This window comes from Lonchura striata, chromosome 1, assembly GCF_046129695.1.
Source record: "Lonchura striata isolate bLonStr1 chromosome 1, bLonStr1.mat, whole genome shotgun sequence".
Lineage (NCBI taxonomy): Eukaryota > Metazoa > Chordata > Aves > Passeriformes > Estrildidae > Lonchura > Lonchura striata.
Window position 1 is genome coordinate 156,147,709 of NC_134603.1, and position 18,123 is coordinate 156,165,831.

The 18,123-nt window shown below is 60.8% G+C and overlaps 4 protein-coding genes across 4 annotated transcripts; 2 read left to right on the top strand and 2 right to left on the bottom strand.

Moving 5' to 3' along the window:
* Positions 1-523: 523 nt before the first annotated feature.
* Positions 524-2,826, top strand: CAMP (cathelicidin antimicrobial peptide). The gene is made up of 4 exons (XM_021542233.1): positions 524-697; positions 1,519-1,626; positions 1,713-1,796; positions 2,680-2,826. The coding sequence occupies exons 1-4, from the start codon at positions 524-526 to the stop codon at positions 2,788-2,790; spliced, it is 477 nt and encodes a 158-aa protein (XP_021397908.1). The 3' UTR covers positions 2,791-2,826.
* Positions 2,827-3,864: 1,038 nt separating this feature from the next.
* On the bottom strand, positions 3,865-4,883 carry LOC110476943 (cathelicidin-B1-like). The gene is made up of 4 exons (XM_021542244.1): positions 4,611-4,883; positions 4,279-4,383; positions 4,096-4,179; positions 3,865-3,993 (listed from the first exon to the last, which is right to left on the bottom strand). The coding sequence occupies exons 1-4, from the start codon at positions 4,881-4,883 to the stop codon at positions 3,865-3,867; spliced, it is 591 nt and encodes a 196-aa protein (XP_021397919.1).
* Positions 4,884-9,778: 4,895 nt separating this feature from the next.
* Positions 9,779-15,439, bottom strand: LOC110476942 (uncharacterized). Its single transcript, XM_031504141.2, has 5 exons — positions 15,418-15,439; positions 12,805-12,931; positions 12,136-12,210; positions 11,853-11,939; positions 9,779-11,669 (listed from the first exon to the last, which is right to left on the bottom strand). Exons 1-5 carry the CDS (start codon positions 15,433-15,435, stop codon positions 10,633-10,635), a joined length of 1,344 nt encoding a protein of 447 aa, XP_031360001.1. The 5' UTR covers positions 15,436-15,439; the 3' UTR covers positions 9,779-10,632.
* A 1,022-nt stretch (positions 15,440-16,461) lies between these two features.
* Positions 16,462-17,634, top strand: LOC144245905 (uncharacterized). Its single transcript, XM_077781374.1, has 4 exons — positions 16,462-16,600; positions 16,905-16,958; positions 17,025-17,108; positions 17,284-17,634. Exons 1-4 carry the CDS (start codon positions 16,505-16,507, stop codon positions 17,353-17,355), a joined length of 306 nt encoding a protein of 101 aa, XP_077637500.1. The 5' UTR covers positions 16,462-16,504; the 3' UTR covers positions 17,356-17,634.
* The last annotated feature ends 489 nt before the right edge of the window (positions 17,635-18,123 follow it).

Here is an 18,123-nt window from a genome sequence, read left to right on the forward strand (position 1 = left end):
TCTTCATCCTCCTCATCCTCCTCCCCATCTTCATCCTCATCATCATCCTCGGGGCCGCCCCCGCGGCCTCGCCCCCGGCCCAGCGCGTCCCTGCAGGGGCCGTCCCGCCGCCCCCTGTCCCCAGCGCAGCTGCAATAAAGAGATTTTGGGGTCGGACGTGTGCGTGTCTGGGGGTGACGGTTTGGGGGACCCGGGGGGCACCCTCGGCCTTGGGCAACAGCGATGGGGCAACTCCGGGCTTGTGCAACCCCGCGGGCACCGACCTGACACGGACAACGTGTCACCACCGCCCCAGGGGTCCCGGCCCCCACATCCCCCGCGCCCGGCCAAGGGGGGACCCCGAGGGGTTCAGATGCCACCGCCCATCCACGGGGACACGCGGGGACCCCCCCGCCCCGCGCGTCCCCCCAAAAGAACGGCCACTCTGCGGCTTGGGGCCGGGCGTTTCCCGAGGGGCAGCCCCGGGGCGGGTCCCCCGTGGTGGGGTGATAAAAGGGACGCGGGGGTGGCCGTGGGGACAGCGATGCCGAGCTCGTGGGTGCTGGTGCTGGCGGTGCTGGGGGGGGCCTGTGCCCTCCCCACCCCGGCGTCCCTCTCCTACGTCGAGGCGCTGGCGCAGGCCGTGGATTCCTACAACCAGCAGCCCGAGGTGCAGAACGCCTTCAGGCTGCTCAGCGCGGAGCCCGAGCCCGCCCCGGTGAGTGCCCCCCACGCGGGACCCCCCCCCACCACGGGTGACACCCCCACCCCACTCGTGGTGCCTGACTGGGGCTGCCCAGCCCGACCCTGAGTCCACCCCGGTGAGTGCCCCCCACTCGTGACCCCTCAATTGTGACCATCACCCCTATTCCTGTCCCCCCACTCGGGGTGCACAGTGCCGAGCCGTGTCACCCCACTCGTGACCCCTCACTTGTGACCATCACCCCTATTCTCGTCCCCCCACTCGGGGTGCACAGTGCTGAGCCGTGTCACCCCACTCGTGACCCCTCATTTGTGACCATCACCCCTATTCCTGTCCCCCCACTCGGGGTGCACAGTGCCGAGCCGTGTCACCCCACTCGTGACCCCTCACTTGTGACCATCACCCCTATTCCTGTCCCCCACTCGGGGTGCACAGTGCCGAGCCGTGTCACCCCACTCGTGACCCCTCATTTGTGACCATCACCCCTATTCTTGTCCCCCCACTCGGGGTGCACAGTGCCGTGTCACCCCACTCGTGACCCCTCACTTGTGACCATCACCCCTATTCCTGTCCCCCCACTCGGGGTGCACAGTGCCGAGCCGTGTCACCCCACTCGTGACCCCTCATTTGTGACCATCACCCCTATTCCTGTCCCCCCACTCGGGGTGCACAGTGCCGAGCCGTGTCACCCCACTCGTGACCTCTCATTTGTGCCACCCCTCATGATCCCCACCTTGTGACCGCCCAGCGACTGCCACCCCACTGGTGACACCCCGATCGCTGACCCCTCTCCTGTCACCTCCCCCTGCTGCCCCGCCACCCACTCGTGTCCGCAGGGCGTGGAGCTGAGCTCGCTGCGGACACTCAACTTCAGCATGATGGAGACGGAGTGCGCCGCCAGCGCCCGCGCCAACCCCGACGAGTGCGACTTCAAGGAGAACGGGGTGAGCGGGAGGAGGAGGAGGAGGAGCGGGAGGAAGGGCGGCGCGGGGCCCGCTGCCATCCCCGCGTGACACGCGTGTCCCCCCAGGCCATCAAGGAGTGCTCGGGGCCGGTGCGGTTCCGCCAGGACTCCCCCGAGATCGACCTGCGCTGCTCCGACGCTTCCTCCGACGTGCGTGGGGCGAGCAGGGGGCGGCAGGGGAGGGGGTCCCCCAAAAGGGACACCCCGAGGCTCCAGAGGAGGGTGGGGGGTCCTGGGTGGGGGGTTTGAGGTGCAGAGTCCCAGGGGTGGGTGTGGGTGCAGGGCCTCGGGTGGGGTGTCCTGGGTGGGGTCTGGGCGTGGAGACATGGGTGGGGTCCCAAGTGTTGGATTCTGGATATGGGGTCACAAATGTCCCAGGTGTGGGGTCCCTGGTGTGGGGACACGAGTGGTGTCCCTGCTGTGGGGTCCTGGGTGGGGAATACCCCTGGGGTGGGGTCCTGGGGATGGGGTCCCTGCACTGGGGTCCTGGGTGGGGAATACCCCTGGGGTGGGGTCTTGGGGATGGGGTCCCTGCACTGGGGTCCTGGGTGGGGAATAATCCTGGGGTGGAGTCCTGGGTGGGGTCCTGGGGATGGGGTCCCTGGAGTGGGGTCCTGGGTGAGGATGGGGTCCCTGGATTTGGGTCCTGGGTGGGGTCCTGAGGATGGGGTTCCTGTATTGGGGTCCTGGGTGGGATCCTGGGGATGGGGTTCCTGTATTGGGGTCCTGGGTGGGATCCTGGGGATGGGGTCCTTGGAGTGGGGTCCCTGGATTGGGGTCCTGGGTGGGATCCTGGGGATGGGGTCCCTGGATTGGGGTCCTGGGTGGGATCCTGAGGATGGGGTTCCTGTATTGGGGTCCTGGGTGGGGTCCTGGGGATGGGGTCCCTGGATTTGGGTTCTGGGGATGGGATCCTGGACTGGGGTCCTGGGTGGGTTTCCAGGTGCGGGGGTCCCTGGGTGGGGTCCCGGGTGTGCTCCCAAGGTGGGGGTCCCACACCCCGCACCCCCTGACCCCCCCATCCCTCCCGCAGCCGGTTCTGGTCCAGCGCGGCCGCTTCGGGCGCTTCCTGAGGAAGGTCCGGCGCTTCCGGCCCAGGGTCAAGTTCGACGTCCGCCTGAAGGGCACCGTGGGGCTGGGCTGAGCAATAAAGAGGCCACCGGGGGTGGCCGTGCAGGCACCGCGTCCTCCTGGCTCTGTCACACGGGGAAACTGAGGCACGGCTGCCACACGGGGCTGATCCCCCACATCGTCCTCAAGGGGATGTGGAGGGACTGGGGACGGGGATATGGGTTTGCTCTGGGGAGCCCCCAGCACCCTAAAAAAGGGACCATGGTCATCGCCAGGGTGTCACTGTCCCCACAGAGCCGTTGTCCCCGCGGTGGCATTGTCCCCACTGCATCTTGTCCCCCCCAAACCAGCAGTGATGGCAAAGGGAGATGGGGGGGACACAGGGGACACTGCAGGGAGCTGCAAGGGAGGGGCTGGGGGGGTTCAGGTCCCGAGGGGACCCCCATGATGGACCCAGTTTGGGACAGGGGGGGCCCAAAAGTGGCTGGAGCAGAGTCTGGCTGCAGCCTCCTGTGGGTGTCCCTCCTGTCCCCCCAATATTCCTGCGGGTCTGCACCCCACAAACACCTCTGTGGGACCCTCCAGACTCTGGGGTGTCCTGGGGACAGGGAAGGACAATCCCAGGGCTCCAAGTCCCTGCAGGAGGCCGGTGCCAGGAGGAGACGCTGGTGGTGCCCGTGTTGTGCCCATTTTGGGGGAGCCGATCCTGCTCCCCCTGGACCTTCTGTCACCAGCACCGTCCCCATCCTCGTGTCCCCTGCTGGTGACAGTGGCGGGGCACGGCACGGCAGGGCCGGGAAGCAGCTGGAGCTGGGATGGGGCTGTCAGGGGGTCCCTGAGGTGGCAGCACCCGCAGGGGGGTCTCTGCCTCTCCACAGCCTTGGAGAGGTGGAGGGAGCCCAGATCTGCCCCAGTGAGAGCCCCCCACTCGTGACGTCCCCCATTCATGACCCCCAAGGTGTTCCCAGCTCTCACAGCTCCGTGGCTGGGGATTTGGGGGGGCTGGGAGCGCTCGGGGGTCCCCACTGGGGCGCAGGGACACTCAGGGTGACACCAGGAGTGATGCAGGGATGTTTATTGGCAGTGAAGCAGCTGGGGAGGGGACACGGGGAGGGGACACAGGGTGGGGACACAGCAGTGTCACCCCTCAGGGTTTGGGAGCCTCGAGGTTGAGCCTGTCCCGGATCCAGATCCGACCACACTGGAGGAACCCCTGGAAACGCTGCTTGATCTTGCCAAAGAAATCCTTGATCTTGGATTTCCAGATCCGGCCAAACTGGGAAAACAAAGAGCAGGGTCAGACTTTGGGGGGTGAGGAGGGGACCTGGGGGACCCCCAGCAGCCGGGGGGACACGGAGCCATCCCGGCCCCTCCTCACCGCAGCCGGCGCCTTCTCGCAGGACAGCTCCACCGTGGGCTGCTGCCCCTCCCGGAAAACGGAGCCCTGGCACCAGGTCACCGCCTGTGGGGCACAGAGGGGACACGGGAGAGCCCAACCCCCTCGTGCCTCAGTTTCCCCAGCGGATGGATAATCCCCAGCTCCCGCGGGACGAAGCCTCACCCCGAGCCAGCGGCTCTTGCAGTTGCTGGTGGCCATTCCCGGTGTCCGGCATGTGGTTTCCTCCAGGGTGAAGCTCAGCTCCTGCCGGCTCTGCAGGTCCGAGGGCTGGGAAAAGGGACAGGACCCATCAGGGATCCACCACCCCCCAGTGCCCAGCCCCATACCAGGCCGGAACCAGCCCTAAGAGGGGCCACATCCAGCCTGGAATGGGTCAGGCTCAGCCCCGACTCGGGGGTCAGCCCCAAAACGGGGCAGACCCACCCTGAGAAGGGCCAAATCCAGCACTGCCCAGTCCTGGAGCTTCCCCTGGAAAGGGAGAGCCCAGCGCTCACCCAGCCGGGCCGGGGCTGAGCCTCGCGGAGCCGCAGGACGTAGGGGCTGACGGCCCTGGCGTTGAGCAGCTCCACGGCCGCCGCCACCACGGCCCCGTAGCTCAGGGGCCGCGGTGAGGATGAGGCCGCCGCGGTTCCTGCGGTTCCTTCCCGCCCCAGCGTGGCTCCGTCCGGTCCCGCCATGGATCCGCGTGGCTCCGGCGTGGTGGCTCCGGCCAGCGCCAGCGCCAGCAGCAGCCCCAGCAGCGGTGGCAGTGCCCGGCTCGGCCCCATCGCGCTCTTGGGTCCTGGTCCTGGATCCTGGTCCTGGGTCCCGCTCCTGGATCCTGGTCCTGGATCCTGGTCCTGGGTCCTGGTCCTGGATCCTGGTCCTGGGTCCTGGATCCTGGTCCTGGGTCCTGGTCCTGGGTCCTGGATCCTGGTCCTGGGTCCTGGTCCTGGGTCCTGGGTCCCGCTCCTGGGTCCTGCTGTTGGGTCCTGGTCCTGGATCCCGCTCCTGGATCCCACTCCTGGGTCCTGCTCCTGATCCCACCCCTGGATCCCGGTCCTGGGTCCTGGTCCTGGATCCCGCTCCTGGGTCCCGCTCCTGGGTCCCGCTCCTGGGTCCTGGTCCTGGATCCTGGTCCTGGGTCCTGGTCCTGGATCCCAGTCCTGGGTCTCACTCCTGGATCCCGCTCCTGATCCCGCTCCTGCTCCCCACCGGGCCAGCAGCGCTTTTATGGGAGCCGCCGCGGGCGCACCGGGGGCTGGCACACGGGGGCTGGCACACGGGGGCTGGCACACGGGGACGTTCCAGGGGGATGAATCTGGCCAGGAGCCCAGCCCAGCCCTGCGGTCCCCAGGGCGGTGGGGATGGCTCTGTCACCTCGCTCAGCAGGGAGAGGCCGCTGGGTTTGGGGTCCCCCTGCCACGGGGGTCCCCAGGGGGGGAATGTGTGACCAGGGGTGACAGCGGGGACAGACGTGGCCTGTCAGATGAAGCTCCTTTCTGACCCAGAGATGGGGCAACTGAGAGGTGTTTGAAAAAGTTTTATTCCATTTTCAGTCTCATGTGGAGGGTGAGACAATACAGATGTTATAATTCACGCCATCACAATCAGAAGCCAATTATTTCCTAATTACAACACATTGTAAGTGTTTCTTGGCTTATCAGCTTTTGCCACACCATACTGTAAATGTCTTAATGCCAATCCTCTAAAATTACCCCTCAGGGGTCCCACTACAATGCATCGTTCATAGTTCTATTTCTCGAAAAATATTTAGTCTTACTTACAAATCTATCCTTTAAAACTTGTGTCTGCCTCCATTTCCCTCTCAGCAATGTGCGTCCTGTTCCGTGGAATTTCTAAGCCAGCATTTCTTATCTCAAGTTTTGCACAGGGATGCACACACTGTGTGAGCCTCCTGTCAGGCCTGGAGAATTCCCTACAAATCCATTTCCCACACTGGCCATCCGTGGTGGGGATGAAAGGTCCGAGCCAGGTGAGCGTCAGTATTGTAAATGCAGGTGAAACTGGTGGGCAGAAATGATGTCTGACTTTAGAAGGTCGAATGATTTTTTATTATAACTATACTATAATACATTGATATACTATTTAAAGGAGATACTAAACTACACACTTATTTTTTCTAACTACTAAATCTAACTCACAACTTGTGACCCTCTCTGAGAGTCCAGCCCCAGGTGGGTTGGATTGGCCATCAGGCTCAAACAATCCTCACCAGAATCCAATCAAGTAATTACCCCAGGTAAACAATTATTTAGACACATTCCACATGGGAAAAACAAGGAGCAGAAATAGAAATTGTTTTCTCTTTCTTTCCTCTGTGCTCTTCTATGAAGAAAATCTTGAGTGAGAGAAGAACGTGCCTGCCACAGGTCAGGTTCTTCTCCCAGGGGACAGGGGGAAACAGCCCCAGGCTGTGCCAGGGGAGGTTCAGCTGGATTTTGGAAAAATCCCATTCCCAAAAATGGTTGGCCCAGCTGCCCAGGGCCGTGGGGAAATTTAAAATCCCTGTGGATGTGGCACCTGGGGACGTGGTCGAGGTGGACTCGTTGGTCTCTGAGGACTTTTCCCCTGGATTCTCTGAAGCCTGACGGGGTTTTCCAGCCCGGGGGTGATTTATGGCCTGTCCCTCTCTGCAAACAGGGGAGCAGGAAGCTCCAGGAGGACACCCAGGATCCTGCCCCGAGGGTGACCCTCAGCTCAGGCCACCCTGGAGCCAAGTGGCAGGTTGGGATCAGTGGAAAACATCCTCACAAATCACACATAAATCACACAGGGGACAAAGACTCGGGGTGGGGGTGGCAGCTGGAAGTCCCCAGGGAGGGACGGTGTCTGTCACTGCCCTGCAGCAAACCCCACCCGACCCTGGAACATTCCGGGTGCAGCCGGGTCCAACCTTCCACGGAGATGGGTGGGATTATCCTGCACCACATCCAGGCTCACCTCCAGGGATGGGGATCCAGCACATCCCCAGGGATTGATTCTCGCTGCTGCCCTTCAAGACTTTCCCAATTCCTTCCAAACTGTCCCCCAGTCCTTAAAAATTCCCTTTAAATTCTGTAATTCCTTCCAAATTCTTCCCCTTTCCTCCCCAGATTCCCTCCAAATTCTTCAATTCCTTCCAAATTTCCTCCAAATTCCTCCCAACTCCTTCCAACCTCCTCAGTTATTCCCATTTTCCCCATGTATCCCACCTAGGATTTAACAGCAAGAGAAAGAGTTTCAAAATAGATGTAAAATATTTAAATTTCATTTTTAGGTGCCTGTGCTAGCCCTGAGCAGGCTCCAAAAAGCCACAAAATCCTGGGAGGCCATTTTGGGAATAAAAAAGGGAAAACTTAGTGAGTTTTCTCCGTGAAATTGTGATTTGTAGAACATCTCCCGCCTCTGACAGGGACAGTAAATCCCTCCCAAAAACCAAACCCTGAGCCCTGAGCTGGGGAATTTCCTTGCTCATAAATCTGACTCTGGGTTTATTTGCCCTTCCCAGGGTTGTGCTGTCCTTCCTCATTCCGGAACTGCCGCGGGTTTGTCTTGGAGCCGTTCCCACAGCCATTCCCTGCTCCCACCTGGGCACTGGAAGGTTCCCAGCCCGAGGTGGGGCTGGGACTGGGGGGGCTTGAAGGTCCTTCCCCACCAACAAGTCTGGGATGCTGCAGGGAGGGCACGGCTGGTCCATCACGGAATCACCCTGGAGTGGGTCGGGTTGGAACGGAGCAGAAATCCAATTCCAGAGCACCCCTGCCATGGCAGGTACACCTCCCACTGTCCCAGGGTGATCCAAGCCCCAAAGTCCAGCCTGGCCAGGGATCCAAGGGAAGTCACAGCTGCTCTGGGAACTCCATCCCAGCCAGGAATTCCTTCCCAATATCCCATCCATCCCTGCCCTCTGGCACTGGGAGCCATTCCCTGTGTCCTGTCCCTCCATCCTTGTCCCCAGTCCCTCTCCAGCTCTCCTGGAGCCCCTTCAGGCCCTGGCAGGGCTCTGAGCTCTCCCTGGAGCTTCTCCAGGTGAACATTCCCAGCTCTCCCAGCCCTGGAGCAGCTCTGGGGCCTCCTCTGGGTCTCTCCAGCGGCTCCGTGTCCCTGCCCATTCCCTGCCTGGTCCGTGCCCGGTCTCTGCCTGTTCCTTGCCCGTTCCCATTCCCTGCCCAGTCCGTGCCCATTCCCTCCCCTGTCCCTGCCTGTTCTCTGCCCGTTCCCTGCCCGTTTCCGTTCCCTGCCCATTCCCTGCCGTGTCCCTGCCTGTTCCCGTTCCCTGCCCATTCCCTGTTCGGTCTGTGCCCGTTCCCTGCCAGTTCCCGTTCCCTGCCAGTTCCCGCTCCCTGCCCGTTCCCGTTCCCGCCGTTCCCGGTTTCCCGCTCCCGGCCCATCCCTGGTTTCCATGGCAACGGCACCGCCCCCGGTCCCCATGGTAACCGCGTTGGGGGGCGTGGCCACGCCGCGCAGCGCGCGCGGCACTTCCGCTTTAAGCCACGCCCCCACCCTCGCCTCGCGCTCGACCCGGAAGCAGCGCGTTCCCGCGCTCATCGGGCGCCGCCATGTTGGGAGGCCGCACAGCATCCGGGCAGCGCGGCGGGCGGCGCGATTGGCGGGGCGTGGCACGTGACCCGCAGCGCGCGCTGCGATTGGCTGGCGGCACGGCCGCATCGCCTTGGTGCTGTGCGGGGTCCTGAGTGGTACCCGGGATGGGGGAGCATCACGGGAACCCCCGGCACTAAAAGCACGCCTGGAGCCGCGACAAAACGGCTCCCGAGACATTTCACCGGTGTTGTTGGCTTTAGAGTCCCGTTTCACCGCCCGCCAGCACTGCCAGGCGGGAATGTCCTTACAGGAATTGCGGAGTCATGGAATTGCTGAGATGGGCAAAGCCCTCTGACATGCCTGAGTCCAAGTCCAGCACTGCCCCATGGCCCCAAGTGCCACCTCCACAGGGCTTTGAAATCCCTCCAGCCGTGGGGACTCCAGCCCTGCCCTCGCAGCTGGGCCAGGGCTGGAGAGCCTTTTCCAGGAGGAACATTCCCAATATCCCACCTGAACCTGCCCTTGAGGCCGTTCCCTCTTGTCCTGTTCCCTGGGAGCAGAGCCCAACTCCTCCTGGCTCCAACCTTCCTCCCGGGAATTGCAGGAGCCACAAGGTGCCCCCTGAGCCTCCTCTTCTCCAGGATGAGCCCCTCGAGCTCCCTCAGAGGGATTTGGGGTCTAGGGGAGAATGCTGAAAGCCCCAAACCAACAGCCCCCAGCTGCCAAAACCAGCACCAGCCATGGCAGGAGCATCCCCAGTTCAGGCATCCCAGATTTTCCCCAGGCCAGCCCCAGTTCCATGGAGAACTGGCAAAGTGAACGGATCCACGGTGCTCGGTTTGCTTGGATCTGTTGGAGCTTCCTTCTGGCCCCAAAACAGCACCTGGGCCCTGGGAGGGCATTGGAGAACATCCCAGAAATCACCTTTTCCTTGTAAAGATCCGATCCCAGAGGTTCCAAAAGCTGCTGGGAATTCAGGCCAGGCTGGATTTCCCAGGAAAATGCTTCCAACAGGACTGGAACCAAACCTTCCTGTGTCCTTCCCTATATCCAACCCAACCCAACCTGACCCTCCCTGGCACAACTCAAGGCTGTTTCCCCTCATCCTGTCCCTTTTCCTTGGGAGAGTTGGCAAATATACAACTTTTTAAATTCCTTTATTTTATTTCTCAGTCACGCTCAGTTTGCCTTTGCCTTGGAGAAAGGAATGAGAGTATTTTTTGAGGGTACTGTTCTCCTCTGTGAGGTGTGATAAACTTAACATCTCAACAAACTGGAAATAGCCCAAAAACACCCAAAATTATAACAAACATCAGCAAACGTCAAGGAACATCTACCCCAGAACTCTGGGGCTGGAAAGGCTGATAAAGAAATTAGTGAGGGTTTAATAAACATCGAGGCAAAAAAATCCCGCTGCAATAAAGAAACCAAATTCTGAGAACTCTGCAATTTGGCACCAATGAACATTTAACCAATGGATTTCTGTTTTGAACTACACAAAGTTTTAAGAAAAAATTGAGTAAACTTTGCATGTCATGGAATGATTTTCTCTGCACAGTTGGGCCATATGTGGGTGAAATAATTTCTGTTGCACATCCCAGCCAGAAATAAGGAAATGCCTCGATGTTCTAACACCAAAAATGTTGTTGGAGGGTTTTTGTTTTTCCTGTAGTTCCAGTGACAGGAGCACAGCCTGAACCCTGGTTGGTTTTTAGAGATGGATTTAACATCCCTTCCAAGCCAAGCCATTCCAGGACTTCAGGATACCATGCTCACTTTTCCTTCTTTCCTCCTTTGAGCCACACAAATCCTCCCTTTTTCCACTGCTTTTCTCCAAAGCCTCTCAATCAATCCAGTTCAGGGCAGGCCCCACATTCTCAGTTTCACCTCCCTCAATCCACCTCTGTCACGTTTCTCCTCCTAAACCCCCCGGAACTGGGGGGGATTAAGTGTTGTGCTTCAGGGAATCCTATTCCAATCTCCTCCTGGGAGTCAGCACTTCCTGATCTCTGCCAAGTTGTCGATCTGGATGATGATGGGCCAGATGCTCTTCCCCTGGGAGACCCCCTGGAGCTCAAACTTCTGGCATATGGAGTCCAGTATGTATCTTATCGTCCTCATCACATTCCGGAACATGTCATGGAGCGACACCCCCTGCAATTTCTGGGGTTCCGCACATCCTTCAAGTTCCTGGCTGGCACTTGGATGCTCCAGAGGCTTTTCCCTCTTCTCCACTCCTGCAGCCAGGATTAGGGGAGGGCGCGAAGCCCCACTTCCCAAAATCCCCTCTGGAACACACTGTGTGTCTGATGTCACCCCCTCGGCGTTCCCGGCGCTCCGGAGCTGGCGCGGTGCGGCCACCTCCATCGGAGGACAAACCCCAGGGCTCGTCCCCTGCGCGGCATCGCCACAGCTGGAGTGGCCTCTCCACGGAAAGCCCAGCCTCCAGTAGGGCTGGTAGCGCCGCAGGATCTCCCTGGCTCTCCGGACCCTCCTGCCCCAGTGGAACTGCCGCCACGCCAGCCGGCGGCGCGCGGCCTGGATGTCGCTGGCCCCACGGCTCCTCCCGGCCCGGCGCTGCCGGCAGTAGTTGTGTTCCCACAGGCAGCAGGGCTGCGGGGCGCAGGGCGCGACCGGCTCGCTCCGCAGGCAGTAACCGTGGTCCTTCGCCGCCGCCGCTCTCAGCTCCTCCACCCGCAGCTCCTGGGATCCCGGGAGAAGCGTCGTCTCTTCCAAGGTGTGTCCATGGTTTTGGGCATTCCCTTGATGCCTCTCCCCAGGGCTATCCCGCAGCTGTTCCCAAGGATCCAGGCTCTGCTCTTCCACTGTGGAATGAGGCAGGAATGTCTCACTGTGGGTTAGGTCTTCCATGAGTCCAGGTTTGTCCTCCACTTCCTCCTTCACAAGCCATGGCTGGGCTTGGCTCCCCACTCCACTGTCTGCTTCCAACGGGAATTCGCTCCTTTCCTCGTGACAGCCAACCTTCTTCTGGAAGCTCCTGTCCTGGAGACACCAAAACGTGCCTGGTCCTGCTGGGAGAGAGGTGGGAAGGGGTTGGATACTTCCTGGCTGGAGCAGGGAGAAGAACATCCCTTCTTCCTACTCCAGGGCTACCTGGGCTCCACATCCCAACCTCTGCCAGACGTCAGGGGAGCCCTGCAGTGGGAGAAGCCCTGGGAGTGGCCCAGGGATGGGGCTGGAGCAGGACTCACCTGGACACGAGGGCTCCAGCCCCTGGTCCCTGCTGGCTCTGGGCCACCAGCCAGAGGAAGGCTCCTCCAGCCAGCTCTTGGCATGTCCTGCAGGGAAAACAGCAGATGTCACCAGCCAGGCTGGAAATCCTGACTCTCCATGGCCATGAGAAAGAAGGAAGAGCCCTGTCCTTGTCCCCACCAGGAGTCCTGACTTCTCCACAGCCACGGGGATGGAGCAGGAAGCCCTGACCCCATCCTGGATGCAGATTCCATCCCTCAGGGTCAGGATGTTGCTGCTCACCTGGAGATGAGCAGATCCACGGCTCTTCCCCACGCTCCAGCCGGTGCAGGATGTCGGGCTTGGGGCCTGGATAACCTGGGAATGGGACAGAGGGCATTGGACTGTCCATGATTCCAGGAAAATCAAGGACTGGGACATCCCAGCTGTGCCTCACCATGCATGGAAACACCTCTGGGATGTGGGAAAAATGAGGGAGAAACCGCAGCTGCTTCCAGAGAGGGATTTATTCCTGAGAGCCCTGATGGAAGTGTGGCAAGGTCCACAGCTCCCCAGTTCCACTGACAGGCTTTCCCAAGGATGTCTCCTGCTCATCCAAGGGGTGGGATATCCTACCATGCTCCCTGATCTTAGAGAATCATTTCCAGTGCTGCTCAAACCCAGACCCAAATCATGCCTTTTCCAGCACTAAATTCCCTGATCAGCCCCTAGAAGGGAAAACTCCTCACGGGAAGGGTTGTCCAGCCCGGGAGGGATTGGAAAGCAGTGTGGATGAGACACTTGGAGACATGGATTAGTGGTGGCCTGGGCAGTGCTGGGGAACAGTTGGACTTGGGCATCTCCAAGGCCTTTTCCAACCTCAGCCACTCTGGGAGTGTGGGATTCCGTGCTCTGGAAGCTGCTGGGGTGGGATCTGAGGGAAGCCCTGGCCAGGGCGATTCTCAGGATTACCCAGAGAGGTCAGCAGCTCGTAGGTGTCGGACACGACGTCCCGGTACAGCTCCCGCTGCCCCGCCGTGAGCGCGTCCCACTCGGCCCGGCTCAGGAACACCGTCACGTCCTTGAAGGTCACCGGCTCCTGCCACGGGATCAGGAATCACAGCTTCCCTCAGAGATCACACCCTCCTGAAGGATCCAACCCTCCCTCAGGGATCACACCCTCTTCAGGGATCTAATCCTCCCTCAGGGATCACACCTTCCCTCAGGGATCTAATCCCCCCTCAGGGATCCAATCCTCCCTCAGGGATCTAATTCTCCCTCAGGGATCTAATTCTCCCTCAAAGATCACACCTTCAATCAGGGATCTAATCCTCCCTCAGGGATCACACCTTCCCTCAGGGATCTAGTTCTCCCTCAAAGGTCACACCCTCCTGAAGGATCTAATCCTTCCTCAGGGATCAAATCCTCCCTCAGGGATCTAGCTGAGATCTAATTCTCCCTCAAGGATCACACCCTCCTCAGGGATCTAATCCTCCCTCAGGGATCACATGTTCCTCAGGGATCAAACCCTCCCTCAAAGGTCACATCTTCCCTCAGGGATCACATGTTCCTCAGGGATCTGAGATCTAATTCTCCCTCAAGGATCACATCTTCCCTCAGGGATCACATCTTCCCTCAGTAATCTAATCTTTCCTCAGGGATCACACCTTCCCTCAGGAATCTAATTCTGCATTAAGGATCACACCTTCCCTCAGGGATCACAGCTTTTCTCACGGATCTATCTGAGATCTAATTCTCCATCAAGGATCACATCTTCCCTCAGGGATCACATCTTCCCTCAGGGATCTAATCCTCCCTCAGGGATCACACCTTCCCTCAGGAATCTAATTCTCCCTCAAGGATCATACTCTCCTCAGGGATCTAATCTTCCCTCAGGGATCTCACGCTCCTCAGGGATCACACCTTTCCTCACAGATCGCATCTTCCCTCAGGGATCAAATCCTCCCTCAGGGATTACATCTTCCCTCTGGGATCCAATCTTTCCTCAGAGATCTATCTGAGATCTAATTTTCCCTCAAGGATCACATCTTCCCTCAGGAATCTAATTCACCCTCAGGGATCATATCTTTCCTCAGGGATCTAATCCTCCCTCAGGGATCACACCCTCCTGAAGAATCTAATCCTCCCTCAAGGATCTTATCCTCCCTCAGGGATCATATCTTCCCTCAGGGATCTAATTCTCCCTCACGGATCACACCTCCCTTCCCAACAGGGGAAGCCTTTCCCAGCCCAAAGGAGCTCCCAGGACATGAGGCCATGGTTGTCACTGTCCCAGGAAGGCGTGTTCCCCCCTGGGGTGGGAATTATGGATCTGGGAGAAGGACAGGCTGGAATCCAGCGCCAAACACGGGAATCCAACACCTTGGGATGTGTTTTACGGTTCCTACCGCGAGCATTTTGTGATCCCCATGGGATTGGGATAGTCCAGGACAGCTCTAGGTCACCTGGAGCTGGGCTGGGGGGACATTCCCAGCAGCCCCCCGTCAGCCCCATCCCAGGAAATCCCTCGGGAGCTATCCCAGTGGGGATGGGGAAACAGGGGGCGGAGAGAGGGAGGGGAGGGATATGGGGGGAAAATGTGGGGGTTTGACAGGGGTTTTGGGGTGGGGAGTGATGGGGTGGGATTAGGGGGATGGAATGGGGGTTTTTAGGGGCTGATGGAGGTTTGGGCAGCGATGGGGATTTTGGGGTGGGGGGTGGGATTAGGGGGATGGAATGGGGGTTTTTAGGGACTGATGGAGATTTGGGCAGCGATGGGGATTTTGGGGTGGGGGGTGGGATTAGGGGGATGGAATGGGGGTTTTTAGGGGCTGATGGAGATTTGGGCAGCGATGGGGATTTTGGGGTGGGGGGTGGGATTAGGGGGATGGAATGGGGGTTTTTAGGGGCTGATGGGGGTTTGGGCAGCGATGGGGATTTTGGGGGGTGATGGGGTGGGATTAGGGGGATGGAATGGGGGTTTTAGGGGCTGATGGAGATTTGGACAGCGATGGGGATTTTGGGGTGGGGGGTGGGATTAGGGGGATGGAATGGGGGGTTTTAGGGACTGATGGGGGTTTGGGCAGAGATGGAGATTTTGGGGGGTGATGGGGTGGGATTAGGGGGATGGAATGGGGGGTTTTAGGGGCTGATGGAGATTTGGGCAGCGATGGGGATTTTGGGGTGGGGGGTGGGATTAGGGGGATGGAATGGGGGGTTTTAGGGACTGATGGAGATTTGGGCAGCGATGGGGATTTTGGGGTGGGGGGGTGGGATTAGGGGGATGGAATGGGGGGTTTTAGGGACTGATGGAGATTTGGGCAGCGATGGAGATTTTGGGGGGTGATGGGGTGGGATTAGGGGGATGGAATGGGGGTTTTTAGGGGCTGATGGAGATTTGGGCAGCGATGGGGGATTTTGGGGGGTGATGGGGTGGGGGTGATGGGGGGTGGGGTCTTCAGGGCGGAATTCCATGGGAGTGGGGGGCACTGGAGGGGTGATGGGGTGGGGTCGGGGGTCGCACATCGACCCCCGGGCGGAGGCGAGGGCTGCCCGGGGGTCTCCCCGCCAGCTCCCGGCTCCTACCTGCTCCTGCCCCGCCATGGCGGCCGGGGGTCCCGGGGGGGTCCCGGGGGTCCCGGGGGTCCCGGGGGTCCCGCCGCCTCTCCCGCACGCGCTTCCGGTCACTGGCCCGGCCCTCGGCGGAAGCGCCGCCGTGACCCGGCCCGGGAGGCGGGACCGGAGGCGGGGCTGAACCCAACGGGAACGGGAACGGGAAGGGGAAGGGCCGAGCCGGCCCTGCCCATGTGTCCCTGCCCCGAGGCTTTTCCTTCCCGTTCCGTGCCAGCGCAGGCCGAGCCCGCCCCGCTCCCGCCCTCTCTGGTGCCCTTTGGCCTCCAGAGTCAGCGATTCTCCCGAAATCCCAAATTAGCGTGAGAATCCTCAGGTTTTCCACCAAAAGTGCGCTCAGATGTGGTCCCCGCTCCGTGTTGTCCCGTGCTTGTGTTCCCCGCTGCCCGCGCGTCCATCCCTGCTGGCTCCTGGATTCGCCTCCTCCAGATTTCCCGCTTCTTGCGGATAAATTTCCCAATGGTTCTGCATCTCCTGTGTGCAGCTTCTCCATTAGTCCCTTTCCGCCAACCCTGTGCAAGTAGTCTCCATCTACCCCCTGGAATTCCCTATGGAATTCCTCTGTCCTGCCTGGACCCTTCGCGTCTGCGCCACCAAAAGCCAGAACGTGGAATGAATCACGTTCCATCGTATCTTAGGGATGCTCAGGAGTGGTCAGGACTAATTGCTCATCACTAAACGCATACAACGAGCCCGGTTTGGTTTAACAGCAATCCCAGAACCTGGAATTATGGGGGTTCCAGAAGCAGAATCTGGAATTGCTGTTGGCAGGAGACGGGATGATCCTTAAATCCCCTCCCAGCCCAGGCCATGCCAGCATTCCAGGACTCCATGAGAGGTGTGCAGGAAGAGCAGGACTCCCAAGACAGAATTGTGAGGAGACGTTTCCTCCAGCCCATCCCTTATTCAGAGCCAGCCCTTTCCTCTCCCTGTGTCCGGCAGCTCCGGCTGTGAGTGACCTTTCCAGGGTCACCGTGGTGACATCGGGGCCAATGTCCAGGCAGGGCAGTGGCCGCAGTCCCGGGACAGCCGCGGTGGCACCATGAGGCTGTGGCTGCTCTGCGCCGTGGCCGTGGCCATGGCCGGAGTGGCCGGAGCTGACCACGGCGACTCCGGGATGGCGGCAGAGAGGAGAGAGGTCGGTTGTGTGTGGAGAGGGGTAAAACTGGGAATAACAGGGCTGGAATGACAGAGCTCGGCACAGCCTGCCCCCTCTCTGTTCCTCGGGGCTGGCCTCACACTGGGACAAATCCCGGGCTGCGGCTTTTCCAGCCTCCCGTCCCTGCCAGGATGGGCTCGGCATTCCCGGGCCGCGGGAATGATCCCAGGGAGGGCACGGCGGGATGGGGCTCCCCGGCATTCCCATCACCTGCCGGTCGTGCCCGCATTCCCACCCTGCGCTCTGGGAGATGCCGGCCCCCATCCCAACCTTCCCTCCACAGGGCCAGCGGCGGCCGCACAGACCCTGCTCCGGCTGCTTCTCGGTGCTGAGCGAGGTGAGCCGGGATGCGGGAATGCGGGGTCGGGGGATGGGGGCTCCTACACCCGTGTCTGTCCCGCAGGAGTCGCAGTCGATGCCCTGGAATTCCCGGGAGGAGGATGCGGCTCAGCTGGGCAGGCGGGCTCGGAGCAGGAAGGGACTGGAGGTACCGGAGTGTGCCCAGGGCTGCCCGGGAATGGGGATGGGGATGGGGATGGGGATGGGATGGGATGGGATGGGATGGGATGGGATGGGATGGGATGGGATGGGATGGGATGGGATGGGATGGGATGGCATCTCCCTCTTCCGGGTTCCCTGTGACACAGCGCTCCCTCCCGCAGGCCAGAGCCAGGAGGGAGAGCCTGCAGCCGTCCCAGCCTGCCGGACACCCCGGGCGCATCCTGCTGCTGTGACCGGTGACAGCGGAACCCCGGCAGGAGCCCGGGACCGGCAGGGACCCCCCGGCAGCCCCCGCGGGACGTTTCAGGAGTGACCGAGCAGCCAAGAGCGCGGTGGGAACAATGCCAGAGCCCGGGAATGCTGCTGGACACCGGGAGCAGCCCCACGCCAGCAGAACTCAGCCACCCACTCCCTGCTCTGCGCTGAGCCCCCCGCCTTTCCCACCCCCCAAAATGCTTCTGGGGCAGCCGCCCCCGCTTTGCCAAGCCCCCAAATAAAGCTGGCACACCAGAGGGAGCAGATGCGCTTGGGGGGACACACGAAGTGTGGGTGACATCAAACAGATCCACCCCACGCTGGGCTGGGCTGGGTGGCACTGTGGGGACACTGGGGACAACGGGGGTCAGAGCCAACCCGGGGGGTGTCTGCACAGGGGGATTGCGTGGGGAACTTCCAGGGGTGCTGGTCCTGGTGGTCCTTCAGGAATGTCAGTCCAAGGGTTTGGGAGGATCCCAGAATGCTGGATCACAGGGGTGGCGAGATCCCCCAGGAATGCTGCTCCCAGCGGACGTGGGAGCTCCTGGAGGTCCCACAGGGCTCCAGTTCAAGGGAATGGCAGATCCCCAAGAATCCTGGATCACAGGGGTGGGGAGATCCCCAGGAATGCTGCTCCCAGCGGACGTGGGAGCTCCTGGAGGTCCCGCAGGGCTCTCAGTTCAGGAGAATGGCGGATCCCCAAGAATCCTGGATCACAGGGATGGCGAGATCCCCCAGGAATGCTG